The sequence below is a fragment of the Xenopus laevis genome, chromosome 1L (genome assembly GCF_017654675.1).
Source record: "Xenopus laevis strain J_2021 chromosome 1L, Xenopus_laevis_v10.1, whole genome shotgun sequence".
Classification (NCBI taxonomy): Eukaryota; Metazoa; Chordata; class Amphibia; order Anura; family Pipidae; genus Xenopus; species Xenopus laevis.
The window spans coordinates 116,482,808-116,502,284 of NC_054371.1; the positions used below are offsets into that span (position 1 = coordinate 116,482,808).

Consider the following 19,477-nt stretch of genomic DNA (forward strand, 5'->3'; position numbering starts at 1 on the left):
CTATTTTAGGATTGAATGAATCCAGAATCCTTTGTGAAAGATTCAGCCGAATACGGAACCGAATCTGAACCCTAATTTGCAAATGTAAATTAGGGAAAGGGGGGAAAGAGAATCGTGCGTGCATTGTGCAATTAATTTTTTTTTACTTCCTTGCTTGTGTGACGGAAAGTCAAGTGATTGAATTTGGATTTGTTTTGGCCAGGCACTTGAATGGGCAAATCCGAATCCTGCTGAAAAAAGCGAATGTTGTTTGAATACCAAATCCTGGATTCGGTGCATCCCTAATTCAATTCACCAATTACAAATAGACTCCAAATATCTAAATATTATACTAAAAGTTAATTTAAAGGTGAATTCCCCCTATCTAGCAGGTTGGCTTGGGGACAAAGAGGCTGACATTAGAGACATGCCAATCTCCATAAAAATAAGTAGATAATACATCATATATGTGCTGTACCACTAATTAAAATGTGATGGGGCAGATATAGAAATTATCTACATAAGTTTAAAGAAGATAGACTTCAAAGATAGGAGTCTGTTGTGTAGGTAAAAAAGGAAAGAAATAAAAGTAGGACAGGGGATATGAGATTCAAAGGCTATGATTAAGTGCCTGTGAGCATGAAACGTGTAAGGCTGCTGTTTTCTCCATGGTTGGATATGCGATTCATGACTCAATTTAGTACCAAGCATAAAAAACTAAAAAAATATCTTTAAAAAACATTGAGATGTCATAAAAATGGATACTGGTCTGGATATACTCATAAGGTCCAAACTAGTGGTCTGCGTACCCGACCATAACCCAGCCCCTCCGATCCGCCGCAGTGTTCCCCCTTTATTTATAGACCCGTGTCCGACGTGCCACCCAGTGGTCACAAAAGGGGTGGGGCAGGCGCAAGTCTATAAATTTAGGAGCCAGAAGCAAGCAGTGCTAGGTCGCTCGCAACCTGAAAATTTTGTGCAGAAGCTGGTCTGAACCCGCCTGGTTTTTGGGACAACCCGCACATCACTAGTCCAAAGGTAAACTTGTGTATGAGAATGCTAAGAGCCTTAGACAATATCTTGTCCCCAGTTTCATAGAATGTAAATTGAGAAACACTTTTTGGATAAAGCATATTGTTGGTTTTTCATATTGTAATAATTGTGTTGCTTGTAAGACCACTAAACATAAAAAAATTATTTTGAGTCACATTAAACAGGAACTGAATATCCTGTTAAAGGAAAACTATACCCCCAAAATGAATACTTAAGCAACAGATAGTTTATATCAAATTGAATGACATATTAAAGAATCTTATCAAACTGGAATATATATTTACATAAATATTGCCCTTTTACACCTCTTGCCTTGAACCACCATTTCGTGACTCTATCTGTGCTGCCTCAGAGATCACCTGACCAGAAATACTACAACACTAACTGTAACAGGAAGAAGTGAGGAAGCAAAAGGCAGAACTCTGTCTGTTAATTGGCTCATGTGACCTTACATGTGGTGTGTATGTTTGCACAGTGAATCTTACGATCTCAGGGGGCGGCCCTTATTTTTTAAAATGGCAATTTTCTAGTTATGATTACCCAATGGCACATACTACTGAAAAAGTATATTATTATGATAATGGTTCATTTACATGAAGCAGGGTTTTACACATGAGCTGTTTTACTCAGTATCTTTTAATAGAGACCTACATTGTTTGGGGGGTATAGTTTTCCTTTAATAAACCAACAAACCAGTGGCAACCTTTTTAGATTAGAGGAGCACAACTTTCATTTGATGCAGTGTAGATGGTTCTTTATGATAAGAGCAGTGAAGGATGTGTATTGCCCTGCTGGGGGATGTTGTGTCTGCAGATTCTATCAATGCATTTATTGGCTTTGATAATTTATTAAACAAGCATAACATCCAAAGCTATTGTGATAACATTTCATGCAAAAATTCACAAAACTTCTATAAAATTTGCGAAAAGGCGAAAAATTTGTGAAACTTTTTTGTTAAGAATATTTTGTTGGACGTCATTTTTGTAGCAAGCTACATTAGAGTCTATGGGAGTTTTTTTATGAGGCACCTTGTTTCTGCTTTGGGCTACCAATAAAAATTGGGAGGGCAAAATCACATGCATTTTTCGCTCAGTATACTGTTACACACATGTCCTACATTGTTAAAGGACCCCCTATCCGCTAGGCTACAACTGATTTTTGATATTACCTCTGGTTGACTGGTAGTGGTACTAACTACTTCTACACTTTGTTGCTGTATAAGCAACAACAAAAAAAAGAAAACTTATAGGATATCATACCATCCAACTGTCCCGTTTTCAGTGGGACAGTCCCTATTTTGACAGCTCAACCTGCAGTCCTGCGTTTGTACTGAAAAGTCCAGACTTTCTCAGCACAGAACAGTCAGAAAAAGAAACAAAGTTCCTAACTTAATTGGCTTTTGGCAGAGAGCCCAGAACAGCTAACAGGTGCAAATAAGATACTTTGTAACAATTTTGAGATAAGCAAATAAGTCATTGTAACAATTTAGACAAGGGGGTACCTTGGGAAAAGTTAGACTCACAGCTTAAAGGGCAATTTACCTTCATTAGCAAAACTGTATTAACTGGGAAAGAAAACATAGAAATATGCTCAAACTTTCATTACCTGAAAAATTTTGTAAAATGAACATGGTTATTAGGGAGTGTGGCCTCAAAAATGGTCAAAAGTTTCTCCACGCTACACACTGCAAACTTTTTCCCCCTCTTTTTATTTATAAAATGTCAGGAGATATGGGATATCAGTTGTTGTTTTTGCATGTAATCTGTGTGTTCAAGGCACACACACATTTATTTATTTAGTTTATCTATTAAAACTTGATTAATCAATTAATACATAATTTACAGTAGTATAAATTGAGCAATATATATATATATATATATATATATATATATATATATATATAGATAGATATATATATATATATATATAGATATAGATATATATATAGATAGATATATATATATATATATATATATATATATATATATATATATATATATATATATATATATATATATATATATATATATATATATATACACACATCAAATTGAGTCCGCACTCTCAGGACTTAAATTGAGCTTTTTTTATTTAATAAAAGCTACATGCTGACGTTTCGGCCTCTCCAAGGCCTTTCTCAAAACATAAAAATACACAGTGGAATATGCCTTATATTAACACACTGGTGGGAAATAGCTTAGATAGTAATGACGTGTAACCCTCGTCAGGTGTGAATATCACTTAAGCTGCGTCTATCACAGCATCAATTAACATTATACCTGCATATCTATAATGCTTGTCAGTTTTTAAACATAAAACAACTACACAACTCTAAAAGAACATATACTATATAAAATAAACATTACTATAATAAAATAACAAATACAAACTGACACTGTTCTGATTGTAACATATACTTACTCCAATCTTATTTAAATGAGATTGTCACTTGTTACAACATCTGTCAAAATGTATCAAACTTGAGAATGTCTCAAAATGTATACTAGTTGGTCTTTGGATCGGTTTCTATCAATAATAATCTAATCCTGTATTACGGGGCAAGTGTTTACCCGCACACCAATATATCAACATATATATCAATCACAGGAAACTGGTGCACTCCAAAATAATCATTCAATGCCTAGGTGCTGGTTAAATGAAATTATTCATCATACAAACAAAAAAACCGCACTCACAGGACTTCCTTGGTGAAAAAAACAAAATTTACTTCAAAAATAAAATAAATTAAATAAATTTTGTCTTTTTCACCAAGGAAGTCCTGTGAGTGCGTTTTTTTTGTTTGTATGATATATTTATACTCTTGGATTATATAGTGAATAAAGTACCCCCTCTTGTAAAATATAAGGATATTATGTTACCGAGGAGTTTCATGACCAAAACATGAAATCACATGACTCACTGAAACACAAGTTTTAGTGAGTCATGTGACAGAAATGACATCAGAACTCACCGTTTATAAGGATATAATTTACAAGATATTCATAGCTTTTGTGTATTATATATATATATATATATATATATATATATATATATATATATATATATATATATATATATATATATATATATATATATATATATATATATATATATCACTAAGGAAGCATGTTTGACGCAGGCTGAGGCCCCAAGTACATGAAAATATTCAATATTTTTCATTAGTCTGTTTACTAATGTGTAAATAATGTATGTTTTCTTTGTGATAAATACTGCATTGTCTCATTTGGAATTCCTTTTAGACTGTGTTCAAACATTTTAGTGATTCCGCTTATGTTCAAACATTTTAGTGATTCCGCTTAAGACCTTTATACAATCCTATGCTGGGATTTTGCATTTCTGCATGGTTTGACTCAGAGAGGCATCTGTAGAGGGAGCATGTGACCAGCTAATCAGGAAGTCATACTGCCTGTAAGGAGGAGGCAGTGAGACAGATGAGGTGAGCAGGCAGCTCGAGTTGCAAGTACGTGTGTGGAGCTTATGGATCTCTTGTGAGTAGTTATAAGCAGGGGATGACAAAGCCTGCCTCTATTCTATTTACTGCATTGCTTTCTTTTTATTGACTTTTTGAGGAAAACAGCACTGAGACATTACAGGAACATTTCCATAATGTACATATTGTTTGGTAGATAAGTGATTTGAACATGTAATCACCTTGGTACCTCTGTACAGGGCTATGGGTATTGTATTTACTAGTGGATGTGCACTTGCTGTGCCACATAGTCTGCTTACATTTAGTTGCACCCTGCCTACACTGACGGTGGGGAAATTCAAGTTGTCAATAGCACCACTACATCACATTCAGCAACTTGGCTTGCTGTTTATTTATTTATAGTACTAAGAGAAAAGCATTTAAAAAAAATATATTATTCACTGTTAAAAAGTGTATTTTTTATTTATTTAGGTGATGTGAATTTACTCATAACAGAATTTCAATCATTTCCTGAGCTACAGGTATAGGATCCCTTATCCAGGAAGCACCAAATTACGAGAAGGCCACCTGTCATAGTGCCCATTTTAAGCAAATCATTCATTTGTAATAATCCTTAAATACAGATAATTAATCCTCTTAAATGAATGGTGTTTCCCCAGTCCAGCAGTCAAAAAGGGCTTTCCTCCACCCTTAAAAGACACTTTTCAAGATAGGATTGTGTATACCTCAAAGGTAAAAACCATTGAGGGGGAAAAAAAAACAAACCAATAATATAGTGTAGTACTTATGAGTAAAATGTCCACATACAGTATACTATAAAAGTTGTTCTAAGTGCTAAGTTCAGACCCAAATTCTTTTGTGCTGCAAAGGGTATTGAAAAGTAGAAATTGCACCCATGGTGTCTAGTTGTAGTTCCACAAGAGCCCACAATCCGATTTCCTAGTGAGTTTAGCAGGTGATCATACTTACAAGAAGTAAGTTAAAGAAAGGCTTTAAGATTGGTAGGTGTCCTGGTTCGCTTATAATCTTCTTGTATCCTTAGTGGGTAAAATGAAGTGTGTGGAAGCATTTAAACAGTTTTAATAAATAGTAAAAATGACACTCACAAACATTTCTTCTTTAAAATTGCTTTAAGAACAATGCAGCGCATCTGTCTGGTGATCCGGACAGATGCGCTGCATTGTTCTTAAAGCGATTTTAAAGAAGAAATGTAAAAGGAAAGGTGCTATTTATTTGGGGGTGCCAAAAAGTTAGGCACCCCCAAGTGATTGTATTTACTTATATGATATCCCAGGCCGGTGCTCCTATCAGCAGAAAACTGCACCGGCCCGGGGTTCTTCCAGCGAGCACCACGGAGTGATCAGCTTCTCTCTTCTTCTTTTTTAGCACGGATGCGCAGGAGCAGCAGCACAAAAAGCCGAACTTTAACGAAGAAGTTGGTTATTTCATTCTACTGCGCATGCATCTGCCCCAGGAAATTCGATGAAAGAAGAAGGAAGCCGATTGCTCCATGGTGCTCACTGAAAGAATTCCCGGTTTTTCTCCTTATAGGAGCACCAGCCCAGGGTGTGGGGTAAGTATATATAATCACTTGGGGTGCCTAACTTTTGGCACCCCCAAGTAAATAGTGCCTTTCCTTCTCCTTTAAAGGAGAACTAAACCGTAAAAATAAATAGGGCTAAAAATGCCATGTTTTATATACTGCACTTATTGCGCCAGCCTAAAGTTTCAGCTTCTCAATAGCAGCAATGATCCAGGACTTCAAACTTGTCACAGGGGGTCACCATCATGGAAAATGTCTGCAACACTCATATGCTCAGTGGGCTCTGAGCAGCTGTTGAGAAGCTAAGCTTAGGGGTCATCACAAATTATCAAGCAGAAAATGAGGTTGGCCTGTAATATAAGCTGGTGCTACAGGGCTGATTATTAAATTTTGATGCTAATTGCACTGGTTTCTGTGCTGCCATGTAGTAATTATCCATATTAATTACTAATCAGCCTTATACTGCAACATTTATATTCCCTAAGTTCAGTAACTGACAGCACCATGGAGCATGTGCAGTAAATCAGCAGAAAAGAAGATGGGGAGCTACTGGGGCATCTTTGGAGACACAGATCTTCCCCGCTAAAGGGCTTTGGTTGCCTGGGGCTGGTACAGAAGCTCAAAACATAATGTACAACATTTCTAGCCTACCTCTTTAGTTTAACTTTCCTTGTCCTTTAAGTCACCATCTTGAATAAAGTAGTACATGTATAGGATCTATTATCTGGAATGCTTGTGATCAGGGTCTTTTTGTAGAGAAGGGGATCTTCTGTAATGTCTCCTTCAACAGAAAAGTCTAGCACTGGAGAAGACCATGGTCATACACATGCCACATAGACCAAAAACTGGTTAATCACTTCAATCACTTTAGGCCCCCTAAACTTTGGCAATAAGATATTTTTTATAACAATTTATGCCACCCTCATAGTCTGCTGCCTTTATAGTTTCCTTCCCATTTATCATGCTCATTCTGTGTGACACAATGTTTCAGTGCCCTGCAGTAATGTTGACACTAGGAATCTTTTACCTGATCTTATTACCATGTGATCTCCTCTTCTTAAAGGAACACTAACACCAATAAAATTGGCAAAACTGGAATGTTTACCTTAGACAAACAATAATAGTTTATATAAACAAGCTGCTGTGTAGCCATGGAGGCAGCCATTCAAGCACAGGATACACAGTAGATAACAGATACATTCTAAAGAATCCCATTGTGTGCTACAGAGCTTATGTTATTTGCTGTTTATCCTGTGCCTTTTCTCCTTTTTCAGCTTTGAATGGCTGCCCCCATGGCTACATGGCAGCTTGTTTATATAAACTATAGTAGTCTTTCTGAAGGAAACACTCCAGTTTTACCAGTGCAGCACAACAGTACATACAATTGTCATTACTTAAGGACACTTTCATTTTTTGGTCTTACTGTTTCTTTTGGACACTGATGATGAAGCTTCTCTGATATACCTGCCTCCTTTCTCAGTCAATCACAGTCACTCTGTGCTTGCAAAGGTGACTGTGTCGGAGAGTGGCTGAGGTAGGATGATGGCACAGCAGAGCTGCAAGGAAGTGCCCTGTTCAAATAAGGTACAAAGTGTGCAAAATAATGCATAAGGCAGCAGCCCATGCTCCTCAAGATATACTGTAAACCACTGTCCAACTATGAGTGCAATGGGATTGGCCATGGCCCTTTAGCTAAACTTAAACTTCTCATAAAGGCGTCTACGTATGGCTGTCAGTGGGTGTTAGGAGTAAAGATCCTGAGAAGGCACAATATAGAGAAGAAATAGGGTCAAATGACACATGTAAAACACAGTTTTGCTGTTTAAAAATTAGTTCCATCTATTGTTTTAGACTTCATTGGAAAAAACATTTTGTGTCTGCACAAAGAACCATATTTGTCTCTATAACTGCTTTATAGCAGTATGTAAGCTGGAGCTAACATACATCTTTACAGTGATAATATGAACTTTAGTCTACATATTCCAGTTCTACGGCCACCTATGTCCAGAATGACTTTGTAATTGAAAGAAAATTAATTGTTGGAATATATTAACAATGATGCAGATGGCTTAATTAATCAGATGGCTACATCACCCCAGTGCACTTATCTATACCAACCAATTGGATTTTTACTTTTATTTAACTGCTTGTAGTAGACTGATCAAATCTACTTGTTGATTGGTTGGTATGGGTAACTGAGCTGGTGTAATTACACCCTATGTAGTAAATGAACAAACGATATGAAAAACATATGTAAAAACTGTTAGTAACAATACAGTAGTTTTTCAATATATATACAAAAATGTGCCCATGTGCTGTTGGTGATGTCTTTTTAAAGCTCTACCTGAGTGGCTTCCTACCTGGGAAACATGGCGGAATCCGGCAGAAGGGAATTTGTCTCCATCCGGCAGAGCAGGTGAGAATACCTGAGATAATATTGCCCATTAGCTAAATGCTTTCACTTATCACATACCCATGGCTGTGTCAGATTATTTATTGCTAGTACATTAATCAGATGTTGCAGGAAAAATTGGGTGGACACAATAATGTTGGGCGGGTTCTGACCAACCGACAGTGGGTTATGGATGGTTTGCAGGTATGACTCCCTGCCAGCCCAGCCCATCTTACCTTTTGCACTTTGTCTCAAACCCACTTCTCTGATGGCTGAAACTGCTTGCATCTTTTATTTATAAACACATGCCTTCCCTGCTCTTCTCCAGTGGCATCAGAGATGGGTGGGTCAAGGGCAGTTATGTAAATCATTGCAGTGGGCTGGCTGGCAGTCTCAGAATCGGAGAGGAAAGGTTAGGATTAGCGTGGGTCAAACATTTTTCAACTCACAAATCACAAGTGTATTGCCAGTGTCAGTTCCTCTGAAGGGGGTATTGGCATGCCATCATACATGAATGCGTATTTATTTATTTTGCAAACATATTGAGAATAGATACATTGGATTTGCTTGAGGTTCTATGTGGCATTTACACAATGTTTTGCTTTCTCTCATTGCTACAATTACTAATTGCTTATTTAAATGCTGATAATTTGCTGGATCTCTAATACTAATGGAAATGTCCTAATTAGTTTTTATTAATCAAGAAACTCCAAGAAAGTGCAGTAAACCGAAAACATGGTATTTACAGTATTTTTTTACAATTTCCTAAAATTTTACACCGCGCTGTACTGTGAAGTTTTGAGAGGCATTTGTGTGATGGGTTGTTCCAAACCTTCTGGAGAATTTGCTACAGTTCAGCTGCAGACTTTGGCTACCTTACTTGCTTCTGGCTCTGCCGTAATCCCAGACTGGCTGTGCTTTAAAGATAGGGCTTTATGGGGCCACACCCTCTGTTGTATGATTCCTTGTTCTGCTTTTCACTGCACATAGTCCTTAATTATTTTAGCTGTGTGTTTGGGATCATTTTCATGCTGCAGAATGAATTTGGAACCGATCAGACACCTCTCTGATGCTACTACATGATGGATAAGAATCTGCCTGTACTGCAGTGAGTGTTTCATCCTCTTGACCAGATCACCAACTCCATGTGCGAAAATGCACCCCTAAATCTGTAGGGAATCTCCACCATGCTTCACTATAGCTGCAAACATTCTTCCATGCACCATTCTTTAACCCTTCGTTGGACATCCTGCCTTCTGTTAGAGTCCAAGTTTGGACTGATCATTACACAGCACCTTCTACCATTTTTCTGAACTCTGTCCTTGTGTTCTTATGCATAGCCAAGATGTTTTGCTTTGTTTACACCTTGGCAGAATGGCTTTTTGGACGCAATTCTTTCATCAAGACCATGATGAGATTTCTCTGGCCTGTATATGGGTATACCAGGATCCCAGTGGTTTCTTCCAGTTCTGACCTGATGGTGTTGCTTGATGTCTGACCACCGTGTTTCCATTCTTCAGCCTTGCTGCCTTGTTTGTGCTTCTGCAAAAGAGCTTGGACAACACCTCTGGAAACAATTGTCTACTACAAAATTTCTGCTTGGGTGAGACCTTGCTGATACAGGATGAAAACCTTGTGTATTGTTACTATGCGCACGTTTGTCATTTTGTGAAACCTGAAGGTTAAATAAAACCACCATATCTAGGTTATGTATAGTGCTGCACTTTTGCAGGGTTCAGTATATGGGAATCTATAGCTCATATAAAGTGGTTTAAGTAAAAAAAAAATAGGCTTAAGATCATGTGAATTCCAGCATATTTGCAGGCATCACATCTTGACCATTGTGGATTAAAATGAAGCAAAAGCAGATTCACGTTTTGCTGGCATAGCATTCATAGGTGTGAATCACATTATCAGCAACATCACTGGAAGTGGTTTAAGTATGTGATTTATTAGGTGTAACCAGTTGCGTGTGTGGGTACATTAAGCAAAGGCAGGTATTCCAAGGCTCTATTTCGTTGATTCCCATTGTTCTTTGCACCTTACATAGCAATCTAGGCAAAACCGGTATTTTAGTGCAGAGAGAAGTGCGTATAGGCTCAAGTACATTTGTGAACAGTGCTTAACTAGATGTAGTTTTGCGTCCATTTTATCACTTATCTGCAGGTTACCATTATACAGAAGCCAAAGTGTTAGCAGGGTATCCCTAAAGAGAAGCACTTATCAGCCCTCTAAATTGGTTATGTATGGAGTATTCACAATATTGAAAAAAGGGATTTCTGGTTTATATCCAAAGTATAGAGTCTCACCAGTCTACATGTGGGGTCTGGGTGCACATGTCCCAGTCCTACAGCTCAAGGTGGAGGTATTCAACCATGGAATAAACAGCAGGCACTCGCATATCCCACAGACAGGCAAAGTAAACGAACTGCAGACTTTATTTCAGGCAAGGAGTAAATTACAGCCTTATGTGTTTCGTGCAGGCACATAATCATAGGCTTAAACAAGTGGGGGTTGTACAGCACATCTCTACCCCAAGCCTACCAATCCACATAGCACATTAATTAACCAGTAGAAAAGGGAGGAATGGATATTAAAATCAAGGAAAAGTATGTGAAGAAAAGGCATCCGAGAAAGTTCCAATAAGACCATTCACAATAGCAGGACACATTGAAGACATAGCTTAAACCCTGGGGTTGTCTTGTCTTTAACATAAAAATCCATTTGACTTCAAACAGATTTCCTCCTCTGGGACCCAGACTGACCCTTTCTATGCCCATCACTGAAAGGAACCTTTCCCTTTAGAACGATTGGCAAAATGATCAGAAACATTAGTGCCTTTGTTCCACGTAATGCCTGACGTGTCCACGTACAGTTTATATACTGTCTAATACGGTAGCTCTTCTTTGTCACTGAAGATGTAGTCTTTTGCCACTGATACATATTTACATTTAAGAGACCTTGTGGAAGTTTATAGATGCCATTCCAAGTTAACCAGGCAGGAGTTATAGAGGTTTCAGTGGTGATTAGACTGGGGGCCAAGATGTTACCTAAAGTTTTGGCTCTCCTGGTGACAAAATTACAACCATCTTTCAGAATGACGGGGTCAGTCTGGAGAATAGGAAGGTTATTTTTTATTATTTTCATGTGGAATGGAGGACTGTATTTGAAAATACACAAAGCCGCCACAGATCCAGAACTCACAGTCTCTGTAACAGACGGGGAACCAGTCTGGCTTTTAGCATGGGCTAGATATTTTCTGAAAATATTAGACCCGGGAGTTTTAGTGCCCTCATAAATGCATCAGTCATATTGGACAAAGAGCATCTGTATGGAGTTTTCACACAATAAATACTTGGATTCGGTATTTCTTTCTAGTAGCCTAACTCAACCTATTCTGTTAGGTTTTGTCCACTTTGCAGAAGAGTGTTGTCAGCAAGCCCTGTATCAAAGGACAAAGCAACACTGTAAATCACGTCATGGTCAAAAATAGACTGAATGTGCCATTTCATTTTGTATAATCTGCCATATTTTGCACACTGAGTTTGGCTGGCCTCTTCACTCCGTTTTGGAGTGCAGCAAACTGTAGCATGGTCCTTGGATCCAGTGCCGACTGCTTTAGTTAGCACAGTATCTAAGAGAGGCAGGTGGGCGTAGGCGTCCCCTCATCTGCTCAATACCCTTCTATAATTTGTACATCATTTACATGCACAAGTTAGGTAGTGTAGTGCAGCCCTCACTAGGGCCCTGTCCTTACCACCTGCCTTAAACGGGACCTGTCAACCTAAGAAATAATTCCAAATCCTATTTTATGATGCTATTCTAGCAAAATAAACATCACTTACATTATAAAAATTATTTAAAACCTGTTTTGTTTAGTCTTGTAATTAACAGTCCTGGCAAGCAGATGGGTGCCATTTTGTAGATCATGCTATTAAGGCAAGCTTTGCATCATGCCAAAATCTTGTTTATGCACCAGAACAGGGCACCTGATGTACATGCTATGACAAACAAAGGAAAGTTGTGCTCACCACTAATTTTTTAAAACCATTAAGCGGGGATGCTATGAGGCTGTGACCGCAAAATTCATACAGCCAAATACAAGAGGTCCTCTGCACTCAACCCATTATCAATATATTTAAGACAGAGACATTTTGTGCCTTAAGCTACTAAAAATGCCTTACCCTATAAACAAAACAGGGATTGTTTGTCCATATATTGCAATATATTTAAGCTGGCCAACTACGGCAAAATCATCCCTGGTATGGCCAGTCCTACATTTAACTTTAATCTGATTCATTAAGAATTCTACTGCTTCATTATACATTTTACACAAGGACTAAGTTTTACCTGCAACTTACTTGTTGCTTTCAAAGTAAAATTCCCAAACTTGGTTGCCCTTGGAAAGGGTGGGAGGTACAACATGAAGCTGGCCACGGCTCCTGTATAAACTATAACAAACATGGGAAAGTTGTGCTCACCACTAATTTTTAAAAACATTAAGTGGGGTGCAATGTACATGCACTGGCTACACAGATGTGAGGAGGGAGGGGGAATGTGGGGAGAGCAGTGACATCTAGGAAGTGCAGAATGGAAAGTGAAAGTAATTACCTGCCTGCCCCTATGCCTAAGGCATAAAAGAGGGGCAAGCTATATTTGATTGATAGCTGATATTTTTAACAAGTAACCAATAAGGATGTTTTAATAACAAAAAGAATTTGGGTTTCATGCTTAATTTGGACTTTTATTATACAGCTTTTTATGTCTGGGTTCTGCAAAGAGCAGCAGAACCCTGGGCGCATGAGCTACTTAGATAAGCACTATGTGATATTGTGCTCCCTAATGCTGTAGCACTTGTTACCAGGGGCTAAATAAATGACCCCTATATCCATTATTAAAACATACCATCAAAAAAAGGTAAGTTTTTCAAGTTTATGCTAATTTCCAAATGGATATAATGGGTCAGATACAATATTTTGAGATGAGAAACTCCTGATTCACCTCCAAATCTCCACTTAGACATCTACTGAGATTTCATGAATAGAAACTGTCTCAGTATACATATTATGCACTAATATGTGCAAGTCAAAATATTATAAAGCTGAACACCAAACAGGCTGTTCAAAAATGTTACAGTATTATATATGTAAATGATTTAAACACACTTTGAAATCAACAGTAATTTCCTATATAAATCTTTGTAGAAGAAGTAAATTATTTTGTTGCTAACGATAGTTATGGCTGTTTTCTTTTTAGTATGGCAGATAAGAGCAGCAGTGTGAAATGCACCTTTTCTGCGCCCGGCCACAGCACTACTCTCTTACAAGGACTGACCGCATTGCGTGCTCAGGGCCAGCTGCTCGATGTCATTCTTACAATAAACAATGAAGTGTTTCAAGTTCACAAAGTGGTCCTCGCAGCTTGTAGTGACTACTTCAGGTGAGATTGGGAATGTAATTCTTGGTTCTGCTATCTTAACCAGGTTTTATCTTAGTAGTTTTACAGATACAGGGGTGATTTCATTTTAATTCCGTAAACCATATAGGTAAATGTTTCTCAAATACATTATTGTAGCAAAGTGTTTCTCAAAATGTGAGACCTGCCAAACCTGCCGAGACTTGGCTCTTCTGAAAAATTATTGTTTGTATGTATCTGTGTTTTTTTAAATGCTTTGTAGTTAGCAGATATTTCAGCTGTGGAAAGGCACTTATATTCACTCACAATCCATTATAATGCCAGGGTTTTAATTAAATAAAAGGCAAGGGAGATGGGATGTAGAACATGCACACGTTTTCTTCAAAATTCTGCTTACGGGTATATTGCAAGCTTGCAGGGGTAGGCACAAGAGGCACGTGTCTAGGGCACCTCTGGGGCTTGATTAGCAACCTAGGAAAACGTCTCTGCAGTGTTTTGAAAAGTGTTCTACCTTCATTCTGCCTCTCAATACAAACCATCTTTTGCCCCTGGATATTTAAACAAAGACTATCATACAAAGATTTTGTATGATACTACAATGCATACAGCATAACTGAAAATCTGAATAAAGGTATATGTCATATGAAAGGTTTGAGTTAATGAGTATACTAATATGTGAAAATTTGAACCATACAAAAATATTGGCATTCATTTACAACACACCAGACCTGGTAAAACCCTTTCAAGTCAATGGGAAAAATCCAAACAGCAAATACATTCTGGTGTGTATATAATTATGGAAAGGCCATCTCACTTTGACCCCATTTTATCCAAATAATCCAAATTTTTTAAAATAATTTCCTGTTAAAATAAAATAGTAAGTTGTAATTGATCCAAACAAAGATAGAATTCATCCTTACTGGAAGCCTATTAAGTTTATTTATTGTTTGCATGATTTTCTAGTAGAGTTAATATATTTAGATCCAAATTACAGAAAGATCCAGAAAACCCCAGGTCCCAAACATTCTGCATAACAGGTCTCGTGTGTGTGTGTGTTTTTTTTTTTTTATTTATGAAGAGGACCAGCACTCAGTTTCCAAAACACAATAATTTATTGTAGTGTCACAGTGTCTTCCTGTCTTCCCGAAGACACTGTGACACTACAATGAATTATTGTGTTTTGGAAACGTAGTGCTGGTCCTCTTCATAATTATCTACATATTATTTTGGCCAAGCACCCGGAAAACGATACATGGTGCGGGTATCATCTGTATTATCGTTATATACAGCTTTCGCGTGGACTGTTGTAAGTATGTAAGATTATACAGGTATGGGTCCTATATCTGCAAACACATTATCCAGAAAGCAACAAATTACAGGAAGGTCACTCCCATAAAGTCCCTTTTAACTATATTATTCTAATTAATAAAAATGTTTATCTTTTGCCTCTGTAATAATAAAACAGTGCCTTGTATCGTATCCGAACTAAGCTGCCTTGATCTATATTGGTGGCAAGCAATCCAATTGTGTTTATTTAATGTTTCAATTTTTTTTTAAGCATACGTAAGGTATAGGCATCCAAATCATGGAAAGGTCCCTTGTCTGGAAAAACTCCAGGTCCCAAACATTCCAGATCATAGATTCTATATTAATAGTTTTGCTGATGGAGTAAATCTGTAGATGATCAAAGATCATTAATTGTCTTTTTCTTTTTTTTTTTTGTGGAAACAACAAAAAGAATTTGTACCTTATTTTTATTGTTTCTTTATAGCAGAATACTGGATGACTAGTGAACCGTGTACCTGGACACGCAGAATATTTAGCCACAATACACGCTATTTCCTTAAAGAGATGTTATCTGAATGTTTCCTGCCAAAGGGGCATTTACAGGCTTTTCTGTGATAACTGCATGGTTCTCCCGAAGCAACATTCTTATTTTATGTAACAAATTAATCAGGTGTACAACCTTAAATCTTAAACCAGCGACTGTCCAGTAAAGCTTGGTGCCATTAGTTTAGCAGACCAGTGCACATGACACCAGTTAGAAAATTACTTCTGTTGTGGGCTCACATGAAATATTTAAATAGAGAAGTGTGGAGAGGAACTCTGACAGAAAAGTGAGAAAGAGTATGCCATGTGTAAAGTTAAGATCCAAAGTTTGGTGAAGAAGATAAAATATAGATTTTAGTTTTTCTTGGAAAGGTGATTTGTAATACTGTCATCATCATTATACTTTCATGTTAGTAAAATGTGTTCTGTTCATGTTAACATTTATCTTGTTGTAAAGAACACTCATATTAAGCGTATAAACTGTGTCATGTTTTCTTCTTTAGAGCAATGTTCACTGGAGGGATGAGGGAATCAAATCAAGATGTTATTGAGTTAAAAGGTGTCTCTTCCAGGGGACTTAGACACATAATTGACTTTGCATATAGTGCAGAAGTAACTCTTGATCTAGACTGCATTCATGATGTTTTAGGAGCTGCAGTATTTCTTCAGATGGTGCCAGTTGTGGAGCTTTGTGAAGAGTTTTTGAAGTCTGCAATGAGCGTGGAAACTTGCTTGAATATTGGACAAATGGCTACAACTTTTAGTTTGGCTTCTCTAAAAGAGTCTGTTGACTCCTTCACATTCAAGCACTTTCTTAAGATTGCTGAAGAAGAAGATTTTCTTCATTTGCCTTTGGAAAGATTAGTTTTCTTTCTTCAAAGCAATAAGTTAAAAAACTGCAATGAAATAGACTTATTTCATGCTGCAATTCGTTGGCTGCAGTATGACTATTCCCGCCGAGCTAATGCCAGCCACGTCCTTTGCCATATTCGTTTTCCATTAATGAAGTCTTCAGAATTGGTGGACAGTGTTCAAACAGTAGATATAATGGTGGAAGATGCATTATGTAGGCACTATCTTCTTGAAGCGTTCAACTACCAAATATTGCCATTCCGGCAGCATGAGATGCAATCTCCTAGAACGGTAATTAGATCCGATGTCTTTTCACTCATTACATTTGGTGGCACGCCTTATACAGATAACGACAGAACAGTGAGCAACAAGGTGTACTACTTACCGGATATATGTGCTCGACAATTTAAGGACCTAAATGAAATGGAAATAGGATGCAGCCATGCTTGTGTTGCAGTGCTCGATAATTTTGTCTATGTTGTAGGTGGACAGCTTTTGCAATACAGAAGTGGTGAGGGAGCTGTTGATTGCTGTTTTCGCTATGATCCCCATTTAAATCAGTGGCTGCGCATTCTGGCCATGCAAGAATGCAGAATTCAATTCCAGCTACATGTTTTGAATGGAATGCTATACGCCACTGGAGGGCGAAATCGTTCTGGAAGTTTGGCATCTGTGGAGAGGTACTGTCCAAAAAACAATGAATGGACCTATGTTTGTTCTCTCAAACGAAGAACATGGGGGCATGCTGGTGCCACACTTGGTGGAAGACTCTATATATCAGGAGGCTATGGAGTATCTGTTGAAGATAAAAAAGCTCTTCATTGTTACGATCCTTCTGTAGATCAGTGGGAGTTTAAATCTCCGATGAATGAACCAAGAGTCCTGCATGCAATGGTTGAAACAAAAAATAGAATTTATGCTCTTGGTGGACGGATGGACCATGTTGATAGATGTTTTGATGTTTTGGCTGTTGAGTATTATGTTCCAGAGACGGACACGTGGACAACAGTGAGCCCAATGAAAGCTGGGCAGTCTGAGGCAGGTTGCTGCCTGTTGGATAAAAAGATTTATATTGTAGGTGGCTACAACTGGCACTTAAACAATGTTACTAGTATTGTCCAAGTCTATAATACAGAAACCGACGAGTGGGAAAGGGACCTTCACTTTCCAGAATCATTTGCTGGAATAGCATGTGCATCTGTCATATTACCACAAATTATAACTCTAAGGTAATCAAATAAGAAGTAAAAGGTACAATTCTTCAAATCTATGACTATTTTTTATACTCAAGATATTGCACATGAAATGCTAAACAAAGTTTATATGATGTGTGGTTCAAATTCAAATGTGTCTTACCTTAAGACATTCAGTTACTTTGTGTGAACCTTTCAAATTTAATGAAGTGTATGGGAGAGGATCCCGTTTTGAGAACACACAGACTGACATTTTTACAGTGTTTGAAGGAAAACTGCACATCCTTGCATTCAAGGAAGTTGACCTCCAAAAACCCTCCAACAGAAGAGGCTACACTTGATATTTAAAACTCTACCTGGTGCTTCAACTTGTAAACTTTTTGCTTTGTGTACTGGTAAGATGTTTTGAGCTAGCCAACCATGGAAAGATCCATATGTTTAGCAAGGTTAAAAATAAAAAGTGAATCATTGCCCAATTTAATCATCCAACTGCCTGGCCAAAGGTCCCCTGTGATCTCATTTCTATTCTGTAACTCTTGTAAGACCTCTGTTTGTTATAAATGAATGTAAAGTCTTGTGTAACTTGCTTGCAATATCTAAGTAATTGAAGTTGATTATCTATGTGGCCTGATTGTTCAGGCCAGGACCAGAATTTGGTTCACAGAATGGCCCCACTCAGACACATTAGCCATTAAGTGCTTCTAAAAATGTTTACCTCTCAAAATCAAAAAAATTATAGAATATTTTCAGATCAGATATATAATCAATCCAAATCAAACCCATGCTTAGTTAATAGTCATAAGATGATTACAGTAAAATTGTGACTAGTGATGAGCGAAATTTTTCCCCAAGTTGCACAGCAAAAATGATGCCCGTAGACTCTAATGGGTGAAAAAATTTGTCACCCATAGATTCAATGCATTTTGCTGAATTTCCACCTTTTCGCAATTTTTTGGTGAAGCGAAACGGGTCAGATTCAATTATCACTAATTGTGACTACTGAAGGGGGAACAGAATCATTAGTTTACCTGGGAATCAGGTTAAGACACTTCTGTTACACTCTTCATACGAGCATGTTCCCTTGACACTCAATAAAATAGAAATAAGCATATAGTTACTAGGACTCATAACTTGTCCTGGTTTGGCCAATTGCCTGCTATTCAGTGACAAGGAAAGACCAATTCACTATTGCTACCCTGACTTTTTCAGGCTGGTGCTTGTTTTAGTGAAAGAAATGCAGCAGCTAAGGGAAAAAAGTAATACAGTACTTACTTGCTTACCTTTTCTAGGTTTAACTGGTGCAGACTTAGGGGCCTATTTATTATGCTGTGTAAAAACAAAAAAGAAAGTGTGACCAAATACACCACACATTACCATTTGATCAACATGCGCTGCTGTATAAAAGAGCATATGTAAACGGTTTCAGAGTAAAAGTTTTCGACGTAAAAAGCAGCAAATGCTTGAAAATTCTGTGAAAAAAACCCCCACTGGATCCTCCAACAAAACACAGTTTTTACCATTACTCTCTAAATATTTTGTGGTGACTTGCATGGGTTACGCCATAACTATAAAGACAAAAAATACAGAGATTGGCCAGTATATAAGAATAGCCATGTATTTTATACTGTATTTTTGCATGGAAATAATTTTATACAGCAAGATAAAAAGGCCCCTGCATACGCAGTACAGTTACATCTGAAATTCTCTAATGTGCATCAGCATGTTCTAGTCTGCTGAGGGATGGCATTACATTAATATATGTAATAAAA

The 19,477-nt window shown here is 37.5% G+C and overlaps 2 protein-coding genes across 7 annotated transcripts in view; one reads left to right on the plus strand and one right to left on the minus strand.

The window, feature by feature from the left end:
• The window catches only part of fkbp8.L (FKBP prolyl isomerase 8 L homeolog), a 450,571-nt gene that overhangs the window by 382,460 nt on the left and 48,634 nt on the right, over positions 1-19,477 (minus strand). The window lies entirely within an intron of this gene.
• Positions 4,373-18,178, plus strand: klhl26.L (kelch like family member 26 L homeolog). Of its 6 annotated transcripts, none has more exons than XM_041562377.1 (6): positions 4,373-4,489; positions 5,870-6,056; positions 8,365-8,442; positions 9,792-10,021; positions 13,675-13,857; positions 16,167-18,178. In XM_041562377.1, the coding sequence occupies exons 4-6, from the start codon at positions 9,909-9,911 to the stop codon at positions 17,746-17,748; spliced, it is 1,878 nt and encodes a 625-aa protein (XP_041418311.1). In that variant the 5' UTR covers positions 4,373-4,489; positions 5,870-6,056; positions 8,365-8,442; positions 9,792-9,908; the 3' UTR covers positions 17,749-18,178. The 6 variants fall into 6 exon arrangements, with proteins under 6 accessions (XP_041418311.1, XP_041418304.1, XP_018111753.1 ...); XM_041562370.1 differs by having other exon boundaries at positions 4,409-4,541; XM_041562381.1 differs by having other exon boundaries at positions 4,416-4,513.

What these genes read in the sequence shown, in the direction of transcription:
- klhl26.L (XM_041562377.1), top strand. Translation starts at nt 9,909, where the DNA reads ATGTCTGACCACCGTGTTTCCATTCTTCAGCCTTGCTGCCTTGTTTGT. An exon ending in ACTACAAAATTTCTGCTTGG is followed by an intron (nt 10,022 to 13,674) that starts GTGAGACCTTGC and finishes TTTTCTTTTTAG; the next exon opens with TATGGCAGATAAGAGCAGCA. An exon ending in GCTTGTAGTGACTACTTCAG is followed by an intron (nt 13,858 to 16,166) that starts GTGAGATTGGGA and finishes TTTCTTCTTTAG; the next exon opens with AGCAATGTTCACTGGAGGGA.